Source organism: Lissotriton vulgaris, unplaced genomic scaffold, assembly GCF_964263255.1.
Source record: "Lissotriton vulgaris unplaced genomic scaffold, aLisVul1.2 SCAFFOLD_689, whole genome shotgun sequence".
NCBI classification, from domain to species: Eukaryota; Metazoa; Chordata; class Amphibia; order Caudata; family Salamandridae; genus Lissotriton; species Lissotriton vulgaris.
This window is the reverse complement of record NW_028240911.1, coordinates 788,038-812,417: the sequence shown is the minus strand read 5'-3', so window position 1 is coordinate 812,417 and position 24,380 is coordinate 788,038. Positions and strand designations below refer to the sequence as shown.

The window sequence follows — 24,380 nt, the reverse complement described above, 5'->3', positions numbered from 1 at the left end:
GGACCTTCTCATGATTAAGGAAAGGGCAGTGTATGTGTTGAGAGCATGCCCTCGTAAATGGAACCGGGTATGGCTGAAGTGGAACGCTTATAGAGGTGACCCATGTGAAGCTTTGCCAGAGGGTGAGGACTCGGATTCGGAGGAGGAGGAGGACTAGTGGCTGTAGAGGGATACTGTGAACGAGGGAGGGACCAGGGGGAGTGATGCACGCACTGACACTCTAAACGAATTGCTGATTTGTTAACCTGTGAGACGGAATAGCAGAACATACGCAGAATCTGATATAGTGATGACAGTTGTTTGGTTTTATGAGTAATTTTCTTTATTCTTATGAGTACCCGCTCATGCGCTGTGAGAGACAAATCAGCCTTCTGCCATGGAACTGTGTGGGCGGGAAGGAATTTAGAGGAAGGGAAGACGCTGGGCATGGTGCGGCATATATCTGTTTATTAACTTTTGACTATCAGGCCCTGCATAAACACGGTGACTGTTACTATACTCTATGTTGCATACTATCCCCACCCGGGGAACTAGCTACTGTTCTGTTACGGTGATTATAAATGTCATACTGCTATTTCTTCTAAATTCCTGACAATAAAGAATTTAAAAAAAAAATAAAAAAAAAAAAAAACAATTCAAACATTGCACGACTTAGGGTTTACAATAAACGACACCAAGTCGCACCTAGAGCCTTTGCACGTTCATAAGTATCTGAGCTATCCACAGCTCTAGCGTATCCCAGTCCAGCCAGGATGCAAAGCATTCAGACCTTAGTCTCAATTTTTCAACACCAGCAGTCTATCCAAGCCAGAGGGTTCATGAGACTGATAGGCATAATGGCGTCTTGCATCTTCATAGTTCCACATGCAAGACTGCAAATGCGCCCATTACAAGAATGTCTAGCGCAACAGTGGAATCGGGCTCAAGGTCAGCTCACAGACCTGGTGTTGGTAGACAGCCGTACATATCGCTCCCTGCAATGGTAGAACACCAAAAACTTGACAAAGGGACAGCCATTCCTAGAACCTGTTCCACAGATAGTGCTCACGACAGACGCATCCCTCACAGGATGAGGAGCCCATCTCTTTCACTATACCACACAAGGCCAATGGAACAACCAACAAAAACAGTTCCATATCAACCATCTAGAGCTGCTAGCAATTTTCCTAGCACTCAAGTACAAAACAAAGCTGTCTTAATCCGGACGGACAATATGACAGCCATGTATTACATACAAAACGGGGGGGGGGGGCACTCGCTGCGACTGTCCCAGCTTGCACAGAACATTTGGAGATGGGTTATTACTCAAAACATACACCTGACAGTAGAACACCTTCCAGGAATTCACAATCAGGTAGCAGATCTGTTGAGTCGACAGTCACAACAGATTCACGAATGGGAGATACATCCACAAGTTCTTCAACCATTCTTCCAAATGTGGGGGCATCCACAGATAGGTCTGTTTGCCACCCACGAAAATGCAAAATGCACAACCTTCGCCGCCAGGATTCCACCCCCACGGTCGGAGGGGAATGCGATATGGATGAACTGGTCAGGCAGATTTGCGTACGCTTTTCCGCCTCTCCCACTCATTCCACTAGTAGTGCGCAAACTCAGACAACAGTCTCTCAAACTAATACTAGTAGCTCCCACATGGGCCCGTCAGCTGTGGTTCACCACACTACTAGATCTCCCACTGGGTCCACATCAAAAATTACGGCTCACGCCCTCCCTATTAACACAGAACCATGGAGAAATAAGGCACCCAGACCAAGCCAACTGAATTTAGCGATCTGGCTCCTGAAGTCTTAGAGTTTGGTTACTTAAACCTACCACCAGACTGTATGAACATAATTAAAGAAGCTAGAAGACCTACTACCACAGCATGCTATGCCGCTAAGTGGAAAAGATTAGCAATATATTGTAACAATAATCACATTGATCCACTGGACTACCTTATACACCTGCAAAGGTCCAATTTAGCTTATTCTTCCATACGCCTCCATCTGGCAACAATTGCTGCCTATTTACAGAATAGACAACATCTATCTCGCTTCAGAGTACCTACAATCAAAGCATTTATGGAAGGATTAAAACGAATAATCCCACCTAGGTTACCACCTGCTCCAGTATGGAACCTAAACGTGGTCCTTACAAGACTTATGGGACCCCCTTTTGAGCCTTTACACAAGTGTGAATTGCAATTCCTAACATGGAAAACTGCTTTCCTTGTTGCCATCACCTCTCTCAGAAGAGTTAGTGAAATACAAGCATTGACAATACAAGAACCATTTTTTCAGATACATCCTAACAAAGTGGTCCTTAGGCCTAATCCAAAATTCCTGCCAAAAGTCATTACTCCTTTTCACCTTAACCAATCAGTAGAGCTATCTGTGTTTTTCCAAAATCCGGACTCTGTTGCAGAAAGGGCTTTACACACCTTAGATGTTAGAAGAGCCATGTTATACCACAAAGACAGGACTAAATCCTTCAGAAAGACAAAACCACTATTTGTATCTTTCTCTCCCCCGCACAAAGGCAACCCCATCTCAAAGGGAGGAATTGCCAGATGGATTGTAAAGTGTATACAAATATGCTATCAAAAAGCTAAATGTACACTAACGGTTCCTCCTAGAGCGCACTACACTCGCAAACTAGGAGCCTCTATGGCTTTCTTAGGAAATATACCACTAGAGGACATATGCAAAGCAGCAACACGGTCTACAATACACACCTTCACTAAACACTATTGTGTTGATGTGCAAGCCAAGCAGCAAGCTGCAGTAGGCCAAGCTGTCCTTAGAACACTGTTTCAGAATGCTGCAACGGATACAAGCGACCACTGCTAGGGGAGACACTGGTGCACAATTGTTGCAAAAGTGTACGATCTGCAGCTCACATGCCTCGAACGGAAAATGCTACTTACCAGTATGCATCTGTTCTTGGCATGTAGAACTGCAGATTCGTACATGCCCTCCCGCCTCACCGGGACTTGTATCCGTTCCAGTACTCATCTTACTTAGATGCACACGCATGGACATCCTTTTTCTTTACTTCTACTAACTCCATCATTTCCCATCATGGCGAAAAACAATCTGAGGATGGAGTCGATGACCATGCGCAGTATTGTCCAAGGGAGGAGTCACCTATCTCGTGACTACAAAGAATTCTTCCAAGAAGACAACAACCTGCAATCATCCGAGCCCAACACCAGGTGGCAATCTATTGCAAAAGTGTAAGAATCTGCAGCTCTACATGCCAAGAACAGATGCATACTGGTAAGTATAATTTTTCTTATAGGCAACACATGCAAGGCTATACATGGATGGGGCTATTCAATGATCACACACGCGGGCTTTGCGTCTAACTCAAAAGGGGTGGGCATCATGCAAAGAAAATCCTTCCCCTTATCACTTGCGCCCACCTGTGTGGATGACCACAGCAAATATGTTGGGATCAGGGGCACTTGGGAGGGCCGAACCATTACCTTCATGTCAATATATGCACCTCCATGGCTGCAAGCGGTAGCATTTTAGGACCTCCTTGCTGTGCTGCTAGCACTACCAGATGGGCCCTAGTGCTCAACGGTGACTTTAACTCAATACTATCAGGCTCACTTGACAGACACCCCCCTCACACAATCCCCCATGCTGCACACTCTTTTGCCAGTTTTTAGGAGGCAATGGGGTTGGTGGACGGATGGAGAACATACAATCCGGATAAGGTTTGGCCCCACCAGACCGCCGGGGATGCCTGGTCTCACCCTGGAGATACCCATTAAGGGACCATCTCTCAGGAAAGCCAGGAAGGGTTTCGCAGCGGTCGAAGCGCCTTGGGACCCTCCAGGTAAGTAGTGCGCTATATAAATGCCTATACATACATACATACATACACTTTTCACTCCGGGGCACACAATAGCCTCTCCCGCCTGGACTACATAATTGTCCCAGCTCTACAAGTCATGGATATATCCACAAGATCTGACATCTGGCCAGAGGTATTTCCGACTATTCCCCTATCAATCCCTGGTACCTTAAAATCCCCAAAATACGTAAAGACCTAAGTAGGTCCATTGACGACTATTTCTTGGAGAATGAACACACCGTTAATTCCCCGCGAATATTGTGGGAAGCTTTTAAAACAGTGGTCCGGGGCCAAGTCCTCTCCCTGATAGGGGGATCAAAAAAAGACACAACAAAAGACCTCTCTGTGTAGAACAAGAGATTTACCATCTTGAACAAGACGTGAACTCTGATACCACTCCTAAAGCCCTTCACACACTCTGCTTACGCCAGGACGAATACTGGGCACTGACCGAGCCAAAATAATGGGACAGGACAGGCAGGGCTAGATCTATGACTGGGGAGACAAGGCTGGAAAACAAATTGCCTGGCTAGATAGAGAAGAACATGCTAGTAGGATCGTTCCAGAACTTAGAGATGCTGACATGTCCCCCATAACAGACCCCCAAGACCTAGTCAATCAGTTTGCAGCCCACTTTCACACAGTCTACTGCTCAGTAGCGCCATACACTGAGGCAGACTCCGGACCTTCTTAGAGATATTTCCCTTCCTGCGCTCTCAGATGCTGACTGAACATTTCTGGATAGTGCACTTACCGCTGACGAAATAGCGCTTGCGATACGGGCCCTGCTCTCGGGTAAGGCCCTCGGCCCAAACGGTATCCCAATCGAACTTTATAAGCTCCGTTCAGATAAATTAGCCCCATATTTGAAATCTATGTTCGAAGACAGCCTTGAGCAGAGATCACTGCCCCTAGATCAGAGAATCACAACCGTTATCTCAATTACAAGGAAGGAAAACCCAAAACAGACTGCGCCTCCTACTGCCCTACATCATTGCTAAACGCAGAACCTAAAATCCTAGCTAAAGTACTTGCCAATAGGCTGATCAAGGTAATAGGGGACTTAGTACACCCTGATCAATCAGCGTTTATGCCGAGGAGAAACACTGCTCTAAATCTGCGCAGAGTGCACGGGGTCCTGGGCAAGGCACCGACCATACGTGAAGATGCAATCATAGTCTCCCTAGATGCCACTATGGCATTTGATAAACTTGAGTGGCCTTATCTTTTTGCCGTGCTCACAAAACTGGGATTTGGGCCGATTTCAGCCGATGGGTGCGCCTACTGTATAGCACACCTATGGCTCAAGTAGTCGTGAATAACACAAAATCAGAGACCTTCACACTTAGCCGGGGGATCCGCCAGGTGTGCCCACTCTCTCCCTTACTATTCGCTTTGGCCCTCCAACCCCTTGCAGCGTGGATCCGTAGGGATGTAATGATTCATGGAATGTGATCATCGGCGGCCTGGGAAGAATGTATTTCTTTATATGCAAATGATATTCTTCTGTATCTCACGTCCCCCAAGAGATCCCTGATTGCCATATTAGACATCCTGGCCATTTTTGGCAGATATCTTGTTTTCGTATCAACTGGAAAAATCTCTCCTATATGTCCTCTGTGGGGGTCCTCCTCCGCAACCCTGGAATTTCCCCATACCAATAGTCTCAGAAGGCTTCAAATACATATTCATTTATCTTGACCCCTCTCTCCGGTAAGCCAGTAACCTTGTTCCCCCACTGCAAAGACTCAAATGTGACATCACAAACTGGAAGTCACTCCCGCTCTCTCTATTGGGCAAGGCAGCCCTTTTTAAAATGTCCCCACCCCGTTTCCTATATGCCGTGCATAACTCAGCCGACCCTGTCCCAAATTCCTACTTTAAAGAAATAGAAGGGCTCCAGCGGGACCTTCTCTGGGGCGGGAGACCGTGTATTGCTTTGCACGCTCAGTTGGTACGATGGCGGAATCGGATTACCCGACTATAAAAAATACTACTGGGAAGCACATCTTACAGCAATAAACCATGGTACTTATGGTTGCCCTGACGACCCGGTGTTCATTATTGATCGATGGCTTCTTCCGTACGGGACCTACACCTGTGCACTCTACTCCAAACTAGACAGATACCCACTTACTAACCTCACCAATCACACTGTTAAAATCTGGCATTCTGCAACCAAGTTGCTCGGCTGGAACAATCTCGCCACACCTTTGTGGGACTCACAAAAACTAGGAGACTTGGGAAAATGCAAAGGCTTTGACAAATGAGATCTAATAGGCATTTACCACATCAGGGACCTTTGGGACACAGAGGCCGTGAAGCCCTTTGACACCCTCCAAATTCAGTATGCACTGGCAGATTTGGAGCGTTTTCGATACATGCCAGTCCGACATGCAATGCAAACAGTGTTGCCCCGTAACTCCTCTCCACCAGATAGCTCCCCATTGGAGGACAGACTACTAGATGGCCTTCTACCCAAAAGGGCTATTTCCCTAACTTATCGAACACTCATCAATAATATGTAAGACCCCCTACGGTCGCTATGAGAACAAGCATTTACAATGCAACGGTTTCGCCTTTGGAAAAGTTTGAGCTATTGGCATTGTAAATGACAATATTTGTATTTATGTGTTGGTTTTGAAACAGATAAATAAATGGCATTGTCATTTACATTGCCAATAGCTCTAACTTTTCCAAAGACGAAACCGTTGCATTGTAAATGCTTGTTTCCTGTTGATGTCAATGATTCATCATAGTAAATTTGTATTTTTTTCTTATACATTCATCGCCATTGCTTGCTGTGTTGGATATTGTGTTTTTGTACCCTGTTTATTTTTGAAACGTTCTATTGTGTAAACCCCTTTCTCGTGTAATGTAACTGGTTCTATTGTCCAGCACTCTGACACCTTCAAGTAATGTCCGCGCTATATAAACTAGCATTAAATAAATAAATAAATAAATGGTATTGTTGTTACAAGCACTGACTGCAACAAACACTAACGCATGCAGCCCCCCCCGTACCTTGCAAAATACCCCTACTGCATGTCTTTACAACTTCAAAACTTCTCTGACTTGCAAATGTGGGCCACATTTTCATTTCTCCTGCTCGCTGATGGGGGCCACTTTTATTTTGCTGTCCGGGTCACATTTGTGTCCCGGTTCGACCGGCTTGTTACGATTTACCAATCACGTATTCTCAATATTCAAATACATGATGATATATATTTGGATAATTGTATTTTTCCCCTCCTGATGATTTATCTTTTTTATGATGGAATGGATGTTTGTAGATGTATTTTTGAGTTTTTCTATGGTTAAATGTTCACCAAATCAAACGAACATCTGTGTACTTAGCGACGCAAGGGCCTTCGCAGTGGAGTTGGTTGGTGGCATGTATTAATGAAGTAAGTTACCGGGAAGATGACTCACAGCTGATGACCTCTTCGGCTACCTTTTGGTCATCCTTTCGGATCTTAGCAAAACCGTCTCACCTTTGAATGTAGCTTGGTAGTTAAACCCAGTAGCGTTAAACTAGAATAGAGAAAACAGTCATGCGCTGCGCTTAGAAACGACGTAAATACTTCTGTGGTGAGTTTAAAAAAAACAGTGCTCTGACGCAGCCATGTAAAACGTTTCATGCCACAAACGAATTTGCCAAATACGAGTCATGTTGCATAAAGTTTTTCCTGCAATGCCCAGCAGATGGCGAAAATAATAACAAAAAAAGCCGAAACTTTTTCCTTTCAAACGCAGATGTTAATGTTTTCTTTGGAAATCAGACCCCGATGCTAACACTGGCGTTTTTGTTGCCCTAATAAGTGACCCAACCCCACCACCTTGCAGTTTTCATAATATTGAATTAAAACACGTACACCCCTATACAGCGCATGCTTATGGCATGACTAAAAAAAGTCAAGCTGGTTCTGAGACGCTGCGGGCTGTTAACGACTGAGATAAAATCAGCAGCATTCCTGGATTTCTTAAAGTTTGTCGGCGGAGGCGGGGGGAGCCGCGGGCTTTGCGGCACGAAGCGAGTGTCTCTTTAAGCTTGCTGCGATGCTGCTGCTCTCGTGAGCCTCCGATGTGCACTCGGGCGGAGGTATTGTGCCTGCCTCCCCAAAACACGCCTCCGGGATCCGAGCAGGCACGAAGGAAGTGAGACTCCCTGCTCGGTGCGAGCGAGGCACGGCGGAAAAGAGAGAGAAAGCTCGCCACTGAGGAGGAGCGCGGAGGGCGGCCGGCCAGCCACAAGGTAAACCCCCCTGCACTTTAGGACTATCTTGTAAGCTTTGCTTACACCCCTGCAACAACACTGAAAAGCACCATGCTCGCGAATTTAAGAAAATCCCCATCGCCCTTAAACTCTAACATTTGCATCGTAAGGTTACTTTTCTGAACTAGGCAACGATTTTAATTGTGTACCCTCGTTTTGCAAGATTTAGAGGAAAAAAGGCGGACCTTATTAACGCGTATACTTGGAAAAAAGACCAACTCCTTAAACAGTAAGTTCGGCAGTAAATGTGATAACATTTGATATGCTATTTAATGGTGCTTTCCACTGTCCACATTGCAGAATGTTTTCTTATTTCAGAGGGCCAAGTCTCTCTCACTATGTCTCGTTCAAAATCAAGTTCTCTCGTCTCTTTAAAGACTTCAACTCTTCCAGTAAGTGTTACGTTGAATAGCCAACAGCTTCTTCGTACTGATACCAAGTATACGGAGAAGGGGATGAATAATCGGTTATAAACAAATATAAATGCAAAATAAGTCCGGTCCCGGGCCGTGCTGTGATTGGCTGACGTCACGGAGGTGTCCCGGGCCGGCAGCCAATCACAGCGCGGCCCGGGACACGCGGCAACAAGGGGCGGGGCTTAAAAAAAGCCAGAGAAACGCCCCCGAATCGCGTTTTCCCCGAGAAAGCGTGATTGACGGCCAATCTCTTCCAATGGCTAGCCTCTATTTATGGAGCTAGCCAATGGAAGAAGGGGAGTGTTCAAGTCCCCCATAGTGTAAACAAAAGTTTTCGATCTGGGCGGGGCACTGCGTGCCCTCGCCAGGTCGAAACCTAAAAATGGACTGGAGATGGCATCGAATTAGATGATGAAAGCTGGCAAACGGCGGTCTCCTCCCCCAAAACAGTTGCGATCCTGGCGCGTCTCCGACTGGTGCAACTAAAGATCCTGCACAGAATTTACATAACAAGTCCCCAATTGACACACATGGGTGGGCCGGAAACAGGTCTTGTAGGCGGGGATGCACTCAAATGGGCAGGTTCATGCACATAATATATATAATATAATCCAGGATTATTGGCGTAAGATACGCAAAGTCATGAGCAAAACGTTAAGAGGTCGCAATTAAGCCAGAAGCACCCAGATGCCTCCTTCACATCTGGGAACCTACCGACCTCAACACTCACACCACACAATGGGTCACACTCTGCTGCATGATTGCTAAGAGGAATATCGCTCAGCTCTGGGGGGCCTCGCACGCACCCACAGTTACAGATCGGAAAAAAGACCTTGATGGGTGTATGCTAAGGGAAAAGACAGTGTACATGGCCTGAGGCTGCCCCCGAAAATGGGCCAAGATATGGGCCCCCTGAAATGAATATCGTGGCAGCATATGTACTCATCCCTGTAATTTTGACTGTGATGATCCCCCCCTCTCCCCGTGATTCCCAATGAACTACCCTATTGTATCTATATGTATATTTGATTTCACTGTAATCCCCTCTATTTACTTTTGTGGAACTGTACCTTTATGTTGAGTCTGTTTAATAAAAAGATGTATAAAAAAAAAAAAAAAAAAAAATATATATATATATATATATATATATATATATATATATATATATATCTATTACTTCACTTAGGTTTGCCCCTTTGGAAACAGCCACAAGGTTAGTTGAAAATAGTCCAATTTATTTGCAGGCAGTTGCATACAGTTCAGAGCAGGGTTGCAAAGCATCACAAGTAGTCTCTGCCAAACCGGTTTCGGGACAGCGTCCCTTCTTCAATGGCTCTGCATGAAAAACACGGCAAACTTTTCCATCGTGCACTTTATAACAAAAAGTCGGCCCCAGTGGGCGTGGCTGCTTGCGTAGCCTTCTGGCCTTTGTAGTGCTTTCATGTACTTCCCTCGGTGGGTCCGTATTTACATGCAGGAAATACGTTGCAATTAAATTCCTCAGTGGGTAGATGTTGGCCCCCTACTTCGGCACTGACGTTTTATTCAGCTGTCTGTCAGGGAACTAACCTTCCAAAAGTAACGGCCCCGGTTGGAGTCGCTAATGGTCCGCAGCGCGGCAGGCTGTCTTCCGCGACCGAGCACGGCCGCCTCAATCTTACTTCACTTAGGTTTGCCCCTTTGGAAACAGCCACAAGGTTAGTTGAAAATAGTCCAATTTATTTGCAGGCAGTTGCATACAGTTCAGAGCAGGGTTGCAAAGCATCACAAGTAGTCTCTGCCAAACCGGTTTCGGGACAGCGTCCCTTCTTCAATGGCTCTGCATGAAAAACACGGCAAACTTTTCCATCGTGCACTTTATAACAAAAAGTCGGCCCCAGTGGGCGTGGCTGCTTGCGTAGCCTTCTGGCCTTTGTAGTGCTTTCATGTACTTCCCTCGGTGGGTCCGTATTTACATGCAGGAAATACGTTGCAATTAAATTCCTCAGTGGGTAGATGTTGGCCCCCTACTTCGGCACTGACGTTTTATTCAGCTGTCTGTCAGGGAACTAACCTTCCAAAAGTAACGGCCCCGGTTGGAGTCGCTAATGGTCCGCAGCGCGGCAGGCTGTCTTCCGCGACCGAGCACGGCCGCCTCAATCTTACTTCACTTAGGTTTGCCCCTTTGGAAACAGCCACAAGGTTAGTTGAAAATAGTCCAATTTATTTGCAGGCAGTTGCATACAGTTCAGAGCAGGGTTGCAAAGCATCACAAGTAGTCTCTGCCAAACCGGTTTCGGGACAGCGTCCCTTCTTCAATGGCTCTGCATGAAAAACACGGCAAACTTTTCCATCGTGCACTTTATAACAAAAAGTCGGCCCCAGTGGGCGTGGCTGCTTGCGTAGCCTTCTGGCCTTTGTAGTGCTTTCATGTACTTCCCTCGGTGGGTCCGTATTTACATGCAGGAAATACGTTGCAATTAAATTCCTCAGTGGGTAGATGTTGGCCCCCTACTTCGGCACTGACGTTTTATTCAGCTGTCTGTCAGGGAACTAACCTTCCAAAAGTAACGGCCCCGGTTGGAGTCGCTAATGGTCCGCAGCGCGGCAGGCTGTCTTCCGCGACCGAGCACGGCCGCCTCAATCTTACTTCACTTAGGTTTGCCCCTTTGGAAACAGCCACAAGGTTAGTTGAAAATAGTCCAATTTATTTGCAGGCAGTTGCATACAGTTCAGAGCAGGGTTGCAAAGCATCACAAGTAGTCTCTGCCAAACCGGTTTCGGGACAGCGTCCCTTCTTCAATGGCTCTGCATGAAAAACACGGCAAACTTTTCCATCGTGCACTTTATAACAAAAAGTCGGCCCCAGTGGGCGTGGCTGCTTGCGTAGCCTTCTGGCCTTTGTAGTGCTTTCATGTACTTCCCTCGGTGGGTCCGTATTTACATGCAGGAAATACGTTGCAATTAAATTCCTCAGTGGGTAGATGTTGGCCCCCTACTTCGGCACTGACGTTTTATTCAGCTGTCTGTCAGGGAACTAACCTTCCAAAAGTAACGGCCCCGGTTGGAGTCGCTAATGGTCCGCAGCGCGGCAGGCTGTCTTCCGCGACCGAGCACGGCCGCCTCAATCTTACTTCACTTAGGTTTGCCCCTTTGGAAACAGCCACAAGGTTAGTTGAAAATAGTCCAATTTATTTGCAGGCAGTTGCATACAGTTCAGAGCAGGGTTGCAAAGCATCACAAGTAGTCTCTGCCAAACCGGTTTCGGGACAGCGTCCCTTCTTCAATGGCTCTGCATGAAAAACACGGCAAACTTTTCCATCGTGCACTTTATAACAAAAAGTCGGCCCCAGTGGGCGTGGCTGCTTGCGTAGCCTTCTGGCCTTTGTAGTGCTTTCATGTACTTCCCTCGGTGGGTCCGTATTTACATGCAGGAAATACGTTGCAATTAAATTCCTCAGTGGGTAGATGTTGGCCCCCTACTTCGGCACTGGCGTTTTATTCAGCTGTCTGTCAGGGAACTAACCTTCCAAAAGTAACGGCCCCGGTTGGAGTCGCTAATGGTCCGCAGCGCGGCAGGCTGTCTTCCGCGACCGAGCACGGCCGCCTCAATCTTACTTCACTTAGGTTTGCCCCTTTGGAAACAGCCACAAGGTTAGTTGAAAATAGTCCAATTTATTTGCAGGCAGTTGCATACAGTTCAGAGCAGGGTTGCAAAGCATCACAAGTAGTCTCTGCCAAACCGGTTTCGGGACAGCGTCCCTTCTTCAATGGCTCTGCATGAAAAACACGGCAAACTTTTCCATCGTGCACTTTATAACAAAAAGTCGGCCCCAGTGGGCGTGGCTGCTTGCGTAGCCTTCTGGCCTTTGTAGTGCTTTCATGTACTTCCCTCGGTGGGTCCGTATTTACATGCAGGAAATACGTTGCAATTAAATTCCTCAGTGGGTAGATGTTGGCCCCCTACTTCGGCACTGACGTTTTATTCAGCTGTCTGTCAGGGAACTAACCTTCCAAAAGTAACGGCCCCGGTTGGAGTCGCTAATGGTCCGCAGCGCGGCAGGCTGTCTTCCGCGACCGAGCACGGCCGCCTCAATCTTACTTCACTTAGGTTTGCCCCTTTGGAAACAGCCACAAGGTTAGTTGAAAATAGTCCAATTTATTTGCAGGCAGTTGCATACAGTTCAGAGCAGGGTTGCAAAGCATCACAAGTAGTCTCTGCCAAACCGGTTTCGGGACAGCGTCCCTTCTTCAATGGCTCTGCATGAAAAACACGGCAAACTTTTCCATCGTGCACTTTATAACAAAAAGTCGGCCCCAGTGGGCGTGGCTGCTTGCGTAGCCTTCTGGCCTTTGTAGTGCTTTCATGTACTTCCCTTGGTGGGTCCGTATTTACATGCAGGAAATACGTTGCAATTAAATTCCTCAGTGGGTAGATGTTGGCCCCCTACTTCGGCACTGACGTTTTATTCAGCTGTCTGTCAGGGAACTAACCTTCCAAAAGTAACGGCCCCGGTTGGAGTCGCTAATGGTCCGCAGCGCGGCAGGCTGTCTTCCGCGACCGAGCACGGCCGCCTCAATCTTACTTCACTTAGGTTTGCCCCTTTGGAAACAGCCACAAGGTTAGTTGAAAATAGTCCAATTTATTTGCAGGCAGTTGCATACAGTTCAGAGCAGGGTTGCAAAGCATCACAAGTAGTCTCTGCCAAACCGGTTTCGGGACAGCGTCCCTTCTTCAATGGCTCTGCATGAAAAACACGGCAAACTTTTCCATCGTGCACTTTATAACAAAAAGTCGGCCCCAGTGGGCGTGGCTGCTTGCGTAGCCTTCTGGCCTTTGTAGTGCTTTCATGTACTTCCCTCGGTGGGTCCGTATTTACATGCAGGAAATACGTTGCAATTAAATTCCTCAGTGGGTAGATGTTGGCCCCCTACTTCGGCACTGACGTTTTATTCAGCTGTCTGTCAGGGAACTAACCTTCCAAAAGTAACGGCCCCGGTTGGAGTCGCTAATGGTCTTTTTGTTATAAAGTGCACGATGGAAAAGTTTGCCGTGTTTTTCATGCAGAGCCATTGAAGAAGGGACGCTGTCCCGAAACCGGTTTGGCAGAGACTACTTGTGATGCTATGCAACCCTGCTCTGAACTGTATGCAACTGCCTGCAAATAAATTGGACTATTTTCAACTAACCTTGTGGCTGTTTCCAAAGGGGCAAACCTAAGTGAAGTAAGATTGAGGCGGCCGTGCTCGGTAGCGGAAGACAGCCTGCCGCGCTGCGGACCATTAGCGACTCCAACCGGGGCCGTTACTTTTGGAAGGTTAGTTCCCTGACAGACAGCTGAATAAAACGTCAGTGCCGAAGTAGGGGGCCAACATCTACCCACTGAGGAATTTAATTGCAACGTATTTCCTGCATGTAAATACGGACCCACCAAGGGAAGTACATGAAAGCACTACAAAGGCCAGAAGGCTACGCAAGCAGCCACGCCCACTGGGGCCGACTTTTTGTTATAAAGTGCACGATGGAAAAGTTTGCCGTGTTTTTCATGCAGAGCCATTGAAGAAGGGACGCTGTCCCGAAACCGGTTTGGCAGAGACTACTTGTGATGCTATGCAACCCTGCTCTGAACTGTATGCAACTGCCTGCAAATAAATTGGACTATTTTCAACTAACCTTGTGGCTGTTTCCAAAGGGGCAAACCTAAGTGAAGTAAGATTGAGGCGGCCGTGCTCGGTCGCGGAAGACAGCCTGCCGCGCTGCGGACCATTAGCGACTCCAACCGGGGCCGTTACTTTTGGAAGGTTAGTTCCCTGACAGACAGCTGAATAAAACGTCAGTGCCGAAGTAGGGGGCCAACATCTACCCACTGAGGAATTTAATTGCAACGTATTTCCTGCATGTAAATACGGACCCACCAAGGGAAGTACATGAAAGCACTACAAAGGCCAGAAGGCTACGCAAGCAGCCACGCCCACTGGGGCCGACTTTTTGTTATAAAGTGCACGATGGAAAAGTTTGCCGTGTTTTTCATGCAGAGCCATTGAAGAAGGGACGCTGTCCCGAAACCGGTTTGGCAGAGACTACTTGTGATGCTATGCAACCCTGCTCTGAACTGTATGCAACTGCCTGCAAATAAATTGGACTATTTTCAACTAACCTTGTGGCTGTTTCCAAAGGGGCAAACCTAAGTGAAGTAAGATTGAGGCGGCCGTGCTCGGTCGCGGAAGACAGCCTGCCGCGCTGCGGACCATTAGCGACTCCAACCGGGGCCGTTACTTTTGGAAGGTTAGTTCCCTGACAGACAGCTGAATAAAACGTCAGTGCCGAAGTAGGGGGCCAACATCTACCCACTGAGGAATTTAATTGCAACGTATTTCCTGCATGTAAATACGGACCCACCAAGGGAAGTACATGAAAGCACTACAAAGGCCAGAAGGCTACGCAAGCAGCCACGCCCACTGGGGCCGACTTTTTGTTATAAAGTGCACGATGGAAAAGTTTGCCGTGTTTTTCATGCAGAGCCATTGAAGAAGGGACGCTGTCCCGAAACCGGTTTGGCAGAGACTACTTGTGATGCTATGCAACCCTGCTCTGAACTGTATGCAACTGCCTGCAAATAAATTGGACTATTTTCAACTAACCTTGTGGCTGTTTCCAAAGGGGCAAACCTAAGTGAAGTAAGATTGAGGCGGCCGTGCTCGGTCGCGGAAGACAGCCTGCCGCGCTGCGGACCATTAGCGACTCCAACCGGGGCCGTTACTTTTGGAAGGTTAGTTCCCTGACAGACAGCTGAATAAAACGTCAGTGCCGAAGTAGGGGGCCAACATCTACCCACTGAGGAATTTAATTGCAACGTATTTCCTGCATGTAAATACGGACCCACCAAGGGAAGTACATGAAAGCACTACAAAGGCCAGAAGGCTACGCAAGCAGCCACGCCCACTGGGGCCGACTTTTTGTTATAAAGTGCACGATGGAAAAGTTTGCCGTGTTTTTCATGCAGAGCCATTGAAGAAGGGACGCTGTCCCGAAACCGGTTTGGCAGAGACTACTTGTGATGCTATGCAACCCTGCTCTGAACTGTATGCAACTGCCTGCAAATAAATTGGACTATTTTCAACTAACCTTGTGGCTGTTTCCAAAGGGGCAAACCTAAGTGAAGTAAGATTGAGGCGGCCGTGCTCGGTCGCGGAAGACAGCCTGCCGCGCTGCGGACCATTAGCGACTCCAACCGGGGCCGTTACTTTTGGAAGGTTAGTTCCCTGACAGACAGCTGAATAAAACGTCAGTGCCGAAGTAGGGGGCCAACATCTACCCACTGAGGAATTTAATTGCAACGTATTTCCTGCATGTAAATACGGACCCACCAAGGGAAGTACATGAAAGCACTACAAAGGCCAGAAGGCTACGCAAGCAGCCACGCCCACTGGGGCCGACTTTTTGTTATAAAGTGCACGATGGAAAAGTTTGCCGTGTTTTTCATGCAGAGCCATTGAAGAAGGGACGCTGTCCCGAAACCGGTTTGGCAGAGACTACTTGTGATGCTATGCAACCCTGCTCTGAACTGTATGCAACTGCCTGCAAATAAATTGGACTATTTTCAACTAACCTTGTGGCTGTTTCCAAAGGGGCAAACCTAAGTGAAGTAAGATTGAGGCGGCCGTGCTCGGTCGCGGAAGACAGCCTGCTGCGCTGCGGACCATTAGCGACTCCAACCGGGGCCGTTACTTTTGGAAGGTTAGTTCCCTGACAGACAGCTGAATAAAACGTCAGTGCCGAAGTAGGGGGCCAACATCTACCCACTGAGGAATTTAATTGCAACGTATTTCCTGCATGTAAATACGGACCCACCAAGGGAAGTACATGAAAGCACTACAAAGGCCAGAAGGCTACGCAAGCAGCCACGCCCACTGGGGCCGACTTTTTGTTATAAAGTGCACGATGGAAAAGTTTGCCGTGTTTTTCATGCAGAGCCATTGAAGAAGGGACGCTGTCCCGAAACCGGTTTGGCAGAGACTACTTGTGATGCTATGCAACCCTGCTCTGAACTGTATGCAACTGCCTGCAAATAAATTGGACTATTTTCAACTAACCTTGTGGCTGTTTCCAAAGGGGCAAACCTAAGTGAAGTAAGATTGAGGCGGCCGTGCTCGGTCGCGGAAGACAGCCTGCCGCGCTGCGGACCATTAGCGACTCCAACCGGGGCCGTTACTTTTGGAAGGTTAGTTCCCTGACAGACAGCTGAATAAAACGTCAGTGCCGAAGTAGGGGGCCAACATCTACCCACTGAGGAATTTAATTGCAACGTATTTCCTGCATGTAAATACGGACCCACCAAGGGAAGTACATGAAAGCACTACAAAGGCCAGAAGGCTACGCAAGCAGCCACGCCCACTGGGGCCGACTTTTTGTTATAAAGTGCACGATGGAAAAGTTTGCCGTGTTTTTCATGCAGAGCCATTGAAGAAGGGACGCTGTCCCGAAACCGGTTTGGCAGAGACTACTTGTGATGCTATGCAACCCTGCTCTGAACTGTATGCAACTGCCTGCAAATAAATTGGACTATTTTCAACTAACCTTGTGGCTGTTTCCAAAGGGGCAAACCTAAGTGAAGTAAGATTGAGGCGGCCGTGCTCGGTCGCGGAAGACAGCCTGCCGCGCTGCGGACCATTAGCGACTCCAACCGGGGCCGTTACTTTTGGAAGGTTAGTTCCCTGACAGACAGCTGAATAAAACGTCAGTGCCGAAGTAGGGGGCCAACATCTACCCACTGAGGAATTTAATTGCAACGTATTTCCTGCATGTGAATACGGACCCACCAAGGGAAGTACATGAAAGCACTACAAAGGCCAGAAGGCTACGCAAGCAGCCACGCCCACTGGGGCCGACTTTTTGTTATAAAGTGCACGATGGAAAAGTTTGCCGTGTTTTTCATGCAGAGCCATTGAAGAAGGGACGCTGTCCCGAAACCGGTTTGGCAGAGACTACTTGTGATGCTATGCAACCCTGCTCTGAACTGTATGCAACTGCCTGCAAATAAATTGGACTATTTTCAACTAACCTTGTGGCTGTTTCCAAAGGGGCAAACCTAAGTGAAGTAAGATTGAGGCGGCCGTGCTCGGTCGCGGAAGACAGCCTGCCGCGCTGCGGACCATTAGCGACTCCAACCGGGGCCGTTACTTTTGGAAGGTTAGTTCCCTGACAGACAGCTGAATAAAACGTCAGTGCCGAAGTAGGGGGCCAACATCTACCCACTGAGGAATTTAATTGCAACGTATTTCCTGCATGTAAATACGGACCCACCAAGGGAAGTACATGAAAGCACTACAAAGGCCAGAAGGCTACGCAAGCAGCCACGCCCACTGGGGCCGACTTTTTGTTATAAAGTGCACGATGGAAAAGTTTGCCGTGTTTTTCATGCAGAGCCATTGAAGAAGGGACGCTGTCCCGAAACCGGTTTGGCAGAGACTACTTGTGATGCTATGCAACCCTGCTCTGAACTGTATGCAACTGCCTGCAAATAAATTGGACTATTTTCAACTAACCTTGTGGCTGTTTCCAAAGGGGCAAACCTAAGTGAAGTAAGATTGAGGCGGCCGTGCTCGGTCGCGGAAGACAGCCTGCCGCGCTGCGGACCATTAGCGACTCCAACCGGGGCCGTTACTTTTGGAAGGTTAGTTCCCTGACAGACAGCTGAATAAAACGTCAGTGCCGAAGTAGGGGGCCAACATCTACCCACTGAGGAATTTAATTGCAACGTATTTCCTGCATGTAAATACGGACCCACCAAGGGAAGTACATGAAAGCACTACAAAGGCCAGAAGGCTACGCAAGCAGCCACGCCCACTGGGGCCGACTTTTTGTTATAAAGTGCACGATGGAAAAGTTTGCCGTGTTTTTCATGCAGAGCCATTGAAGAAGGGACGCTGTCCCGAAACCGGTTTGGCAGAGACTACTTGTGATGCTATGCAACCCTGCTCTGAACTGTATGCAACTGCCTGCAAATAAATTGGACTATTTTCAACTAACCTTGTGGCTGTTTCCAAAGGGGCAAACCTAAGTGAAGTAATATATATATATATATATATATATATATATATATATATATATATATATATATATATATATATATATATATATATAATCAATCAACACTGTGGTGATCATGTTATAACCAAATTGCATCTCCCTCCCAAACCGACTCTTCACCAATTGCTGTGGATCATTTATATTTTAGATTTAAATGTCATGACCCCACTCTTGATCCAAATAAGGTATAATCAGTCCTTGGCCATCAAACTGTTTTGTTAAAAACTGAGGGTGCAGTGCATATGAGGTAACTGGCTGGTTTGTCTAAACCCTTTTACTGGTGAGGAGTCTTTAACTTGAATAAACAGTAGGTTAATGTAGGAAATTGGGTTACTGGTTGAGGGGGGGTAAACTCTACTCAAGCAGCAACCACACTCCTTGTCAAGGTGAGGAACAAGCAAGCACCAGATTTACCTTTGCTCAACCCTCTGGAAGCTTGGCACAGAGGATAGAGGCCCAACTGAGAGGCGACGTGTAAGCTAATTATGCAGCACACAAACAATTGTAAAATAACACCATAACTCTAGGAAAATCTCACACAAATTTAGAAACCGAGCACAATTTAATAAATTAAAGAAGAGCGAAACAACAAACCTCCAATAAGTAGAACTGGAGCTATGCAAGTTTAAAGATTTCAGAGAAAATGGCACCAAAAAGCACAAAGTGCCAAATATGGATATCTGGTTGCATCGGAGTGAGACAGTCACAATTTCAGACTATCGTGATGGCGCGGAGGCCTGCTACAGGGTCCTAGCTTGGCCTACTAACCAAGAGTAGCTTAAATCTTGGTTTCAAAGCTGTGTTAGGTTGCGCGTCAAGTCTGTGTCACACAGCTGAGGCGATGCACCAGTTCGGAGTAGCTGAGATGCAAGGTCCAGCAATGTAATTGAGGATCCCATCGGCGAGGATTTGCAATGTGAAATCTGGTGTCAAGTATTGTGTTACGCAGCCAAGGTGGTGCGTTGGTTCAAAGGATCGAAAGGCTATGATTTGAGCACCTGTCGTCGCTGCGGTTGGCATCCAATATGAGATTTGCAAAGCAAGAGCCTGTATTGGGCAGATGTTATGCAGCAGAGATAATGTGTCAGTTCTGCTCAGTGTTGCTCAGATGGGTTGGCAGAGCTCCTTCAAGCCCACTTCCAAGGGTCCAGGACTGGGGTGGCACCACTTGGCATGGTATGCCTCACAGATGGCAGAGTCCAGATGCTGGGTTAAAGGTGTTTGGAGCCTTTGAAATCACCCTGGGATCCTGGGTTTAACAGATTCAGGTCAAGTCCTCACCCAGGTAAGAGAGCAGCAGGTCAACAGTCGGCTGCAATCCAGCAGAGTGGCAGTCCTTTCAGCAACACAGTATGCCTTCTTCCTGGAAGAGTCCCAACAGTCTCATAAGTGTACTGAAGAGTGTGTGTCTGAGGTCTAATATTTATACCTGGTTTCCACATTGAAGTGGAGGACGCTTCTAGAGGTTTCCATCCCCTTATTGTGTTAGGCACCCCTGTCCTGGTCCCAGTTCGTCTGTGGTCACAAGAGACTGGTGACAAACTCTTTGTGAGGATGCTCAGGCATAGCCGTTGTGAAGTGCAAGTATGGTGGGTGATCGCTCGTCCCACTCGCTAACTCGGTTGACCATTTTGCCAACATTTATCTTTCATTTGTCTCACTGTCTGGGAGCAATAAACAAAGCCAAACTGTCAGCTACACCTAGTCGTGTGACCCAGCATCAGGTTGCAGGGACCAAATGGTATGGACTAGAAAGTTGAATTTTCAGAATTGTCATTAAAAATCTAACTTTACCATTAAAAAGGGCTTTACTTACAACACTTTAGACACCAAACTCGACTTGTGTACCTGGTCCCAATTGCTGCAGGTCCATTCGTAGCACTTAATTTACAGGTCCTGGGTACAGACAGTACACTTTACTTGGGGCTTTCAGGAAAATTACATGTGCCAAATGGGTGTAAGCCAATTCTACCATGTTTTAAGGAGCGAGCACAATCACTTTTCCACTGGTAAGCAGTAGTAAAGTGTACAGAATCCTATAAGCCAAGAAAAACAGGAGGGTGAAGGCAAAACGTATAGGGAAGACCTTGCAGAAAGGGCCATGGCCAACAGCAAGCTATTCTATTTCCAATTTACAACTTTACTTCTGTGTTGCAAAGTTTCTGAATGTAAAATCTGACTACTCTATGCAATTCTAGCAATTTAGTGTATTATGCATCCTTTTCTGACCTTTCTGGTATTGAGAAGATTCAAGAAATTTGCTTTCACCAGTCTTTTCTCATTCTTTACCATTTCATTACTAGATGAGAAGGAAAAGGTGGCTCTGATTGAGCAGGAGAAGAAGGTGGCAGAGGAGAAGAATTTGCAGGCAGAGCAGCTGCTGAGGGACCAGGAGCGCAGCCACCAGGAGAGTGTGGCACAATTGCAGCTTAAGATGGAGGAGGAGGCAGAGAACATCAAGAAGGAAGCGGAGAAGGCACTAGAGAGTAAACTAAAGCTCCATGAGGAGATGCTGGAGAAGGGCTTCCAAGAAAAGGCTAAGATGATGGAGAGTGAAATCTCCACCTTGAGGGATGAGGTCAGCGAAGCCAAGAACAAGAATTTTATTGTGGATATTCTTCGAGGCGTTGGGGAAGGGCTCTCGCATGTTGCTAACATAGTGGACATATGGAAAAGTCGTAAAGGTTCGTCTTCCAGAAGCAGTCTTCCCTCCGGGAAGGCAAAGTAGGAGTTTTATTGGGACTGGTCAAAAAGAAAGGTGCTACTCTTTACTTTCTCACCTTCACTGGTGGAAAGTCCCTTGCATGTTTCTCCAAAAGTAAATCTTGCCAAGAGTCTTACATTTGTCTGTGCCACACAGGAACTTCCCAGAATCTACAATGGGTGACTGTGCTTTCCAGCACTGCTTCTTGATGTAGGAGGAAAGCTCACACAACTTGGGGAACCTTCTAGGAGCTATGTGAGTGGTGTCTAGAGGAGCTTTCTTTTTAGCACTGCAAGAGGCACAGTCATTACATTTCCTTAGAAATTACTCTTTTTCTCTCTTGAAATGTTATTTAGTTTCACTGTGGAAAAATAAATGTTGTTAATTAAAGAGACTCTCCTCAGGTACACCTCCTAGAATTTCTTGTTTCCTAAAGTTTGGTTATTGCTCGTATCTGGCTTTACACAGGTATTTACTCTTGTGCACACATATACTCTTGCCCATTTTCTGTGGTTTGTGAACAGGAAGTAAGTCCGTTGTCCTCGCTGAATCCCGCACCAGATCTTTAGGCCTCATGATTTAGGGATCGAACTATCGCAAATTGTGTTTCTGCCTCTTTGAAACAAACTTACGTTTGGACGGAGTTCAAAGTGCCTTTAGCTCCTTTATTTAAGCAGGCAGTAGTTACCACTAGGTTTTACCTGGTCTTAACTACCTTTTCATAACATTTGTTTGGGGTAATTACATTTGCAAATACTGTTTGTGCATGACATTTTCCTATATTTTGCACCAAGTGTAAATCAGTTGTAAATGTCATATGCGCCTGGTTATTTTCCCGCTTTTGTTCGTAAATAGGTGTTACTGACCCTGCAAGAGTTTGATCAACAAGAGAAATGGTTATGCACGTTTAGAGCTCAAATGATAAGGAAATCTGAAAGAAGCCAATGTTAAAATTACACTTGACCCACATGCTATTGTAATTATTCAAGTAAATGTGCATATGCATCTCATGTTTTCATAGTGATTACTGTGCTGTAATGTATTCATTTTTGTATATTTACATCAGTGTTAATTTGTTTAGGCATGTACAGTGTATTGTGTATATGAGACTCCAATAAATATTGTTTATTCAATTTATGGTTCAAATCTTGGTGCCCCTCTCTTTTCCAGATTTATGGGCCCATTTGTTCAAGCGTTAAAGTTATTTAGTGTAAGCTGAACATCCTGTGATTCTATGCAAATTACTGAATCTCCCCGTGCCTAACAAAAAAAATGAATGTGTCTTCATGTAATGCAACTGGCGCTTTGTAAAGAGCTCTGATACCTGATTATTTTGCCCAATTGATACAGGGGTGGAGAGAGACCAGCTGCAGCTGAGCTCTGCGACTTTGAATGTATGCTCCTAGATAACACAGGAATCGGAAGTCAGGGGGAATTGGCACGCCATTGCGCCAGGAGTGGGAGTCTCCCGCCTGGATAACTCTGACTACACATTTGACTTCACCAAAAGATCAGTTCTGCCAAATATCGTTTATACACTGTATTAACCCCGCGACCCTAGTGACTTAGTGACTGTCTTGGGCTCTGACTCCAATACCAAGATGAGCAAGCGCAAAGGGAAGAGGATAGGTGCACTTAATGGTAGCGGTGAGGCGGGGACATTAGATCAATTCATACTAAGGGCAACATCTGTCTTGGAAAAAGAAATCGCTATAACAGAGCGTTGCTTATCCTTGGATCCGCAACAAACCAAAATATCTTCTCTGGGCATAATTGCATCAGATTGTTCTCCAGTCCACTCTGTTGTTAACTGTAATGCGCCCACCATTAACGAGGTGAGCGGCTCTGTGACCTCCCTAACTGGGTCATTGGAGGACACTGTGAAATCACCAGTAGCTGTACATACGACTGTTCCTAGTGTGGCCCCGTGAACGTCGGCAAGATCTTTATCTAAAAATAGATCTAATCAACCAACTCCCGACCCAGCAGTAAAAAGGAAAAGGGGAGTCGGCCTGATAGAATTCACTTTTCGATGCCACACCCATCCCTATTTCCATATGCGAGTTAGCATCATGTGTCTAACTGATAAAATGCATATATATACACGTGTTCGTAATGCTCTTGCTTGTGACATTATTATTCAATTATATGTGTGATGATATTAGTTCCTTAGCTTAGCCCGTGTGCCTCCATTTTGTATATCTCCCTGAGCCTGCGAGTCGCACTCGCTCATCTGCCCCTCCCGTAGGAATAGAGAATTTCACTAAGACAGCAGTTTTCGTTTCTCAGCTAACTGTGGCCGAAACTAACAAGTCTCTTTATCAGTAATGTTCTCATGCCCCAGAGACGCTGAAGCCTAGCTCCGCGGCCTTGAGTAAAGATAGCGATGTATCCCTTGCAGGTGCAGATGCCTACTGTATGAGGACATTGTTCCTCTGTCTGGGTTTCAGTAATTTTCCAGAAGGGGCGTACCCTAATGTACTGTGTTGCATTATAATGTACTGCTGTGATGAAGAGAGTCAGTCCTCTCGTTCGCACTCCTAGGAGTGAGGTCGGACAGGGCCCTCTCATATGAGTGTGTTTGGCCTAATAAAAGACTATTGTTTATTCTTCTCCACTGTCCGGCTGACTTCCTACAGAGTTACTATAGGTGAGTGCGGTAAGTCACTCGGGTGGATTTGAGCCACGCTTATCAGGCCCACAGAGGCCTGTCGCTGCGAAAGCGCCAAGGACTAACAAAAACGGATGTGTTCCAACAGACGAGCGCAGCACACAAGACATTAATGCTACTGCTTGCTCGGATTTCAAGTTTTCTGTTATGGGTGGCCTCTGCTCAAACTCTGATGAGGAAATGTGGAGAAGACTTGAAAATCTTCAAACAACCTTATTATCTCCAATCACTTATAGGTTGAGTCGGATCGAGGAACGCCTAATAAACTCTGAAACCCAGGTTATGACAGGTCTTTCTGTTTTAGAGGGCCGTCATGCTCATTCTAAACCTACTGTTGAGAATATATCCTGCAACCCGGGTAATATGGTGCCAGCCCCGGT

At 46.6% G+C, this 24,380-nt stretch overlaps 1 protein-coding gene across 3 annotated transcripts in view; it reads left to right on the top strand.

Annotated features, from left to right (window-relative positions):
* Positions 1–22,475, top strand: part of LOC147672489 (guanylate-binding protein 3-like) — a 64,408-nt gene extending 41,933 nt beyond the window's left edge. For all 3 annotated transcript variants that reach the window (XM_086948002.1, XM_086948003.1, XM_086948004.1), the window contains exon 10: positions 20,929–22,475. In XM_086948002.1, the coding sequence (XP_086804128.1) occupies positions 20,929–21,353 (425 nt within the window). In that variant the 3' untranslated portion in view covers positions 21,354–22,475. The remainder of the gene's footprint in view (positions 1–20,928) is intronic.
* Positions 22,476–24,380: the final 1,905 nt, after the last annotated feature.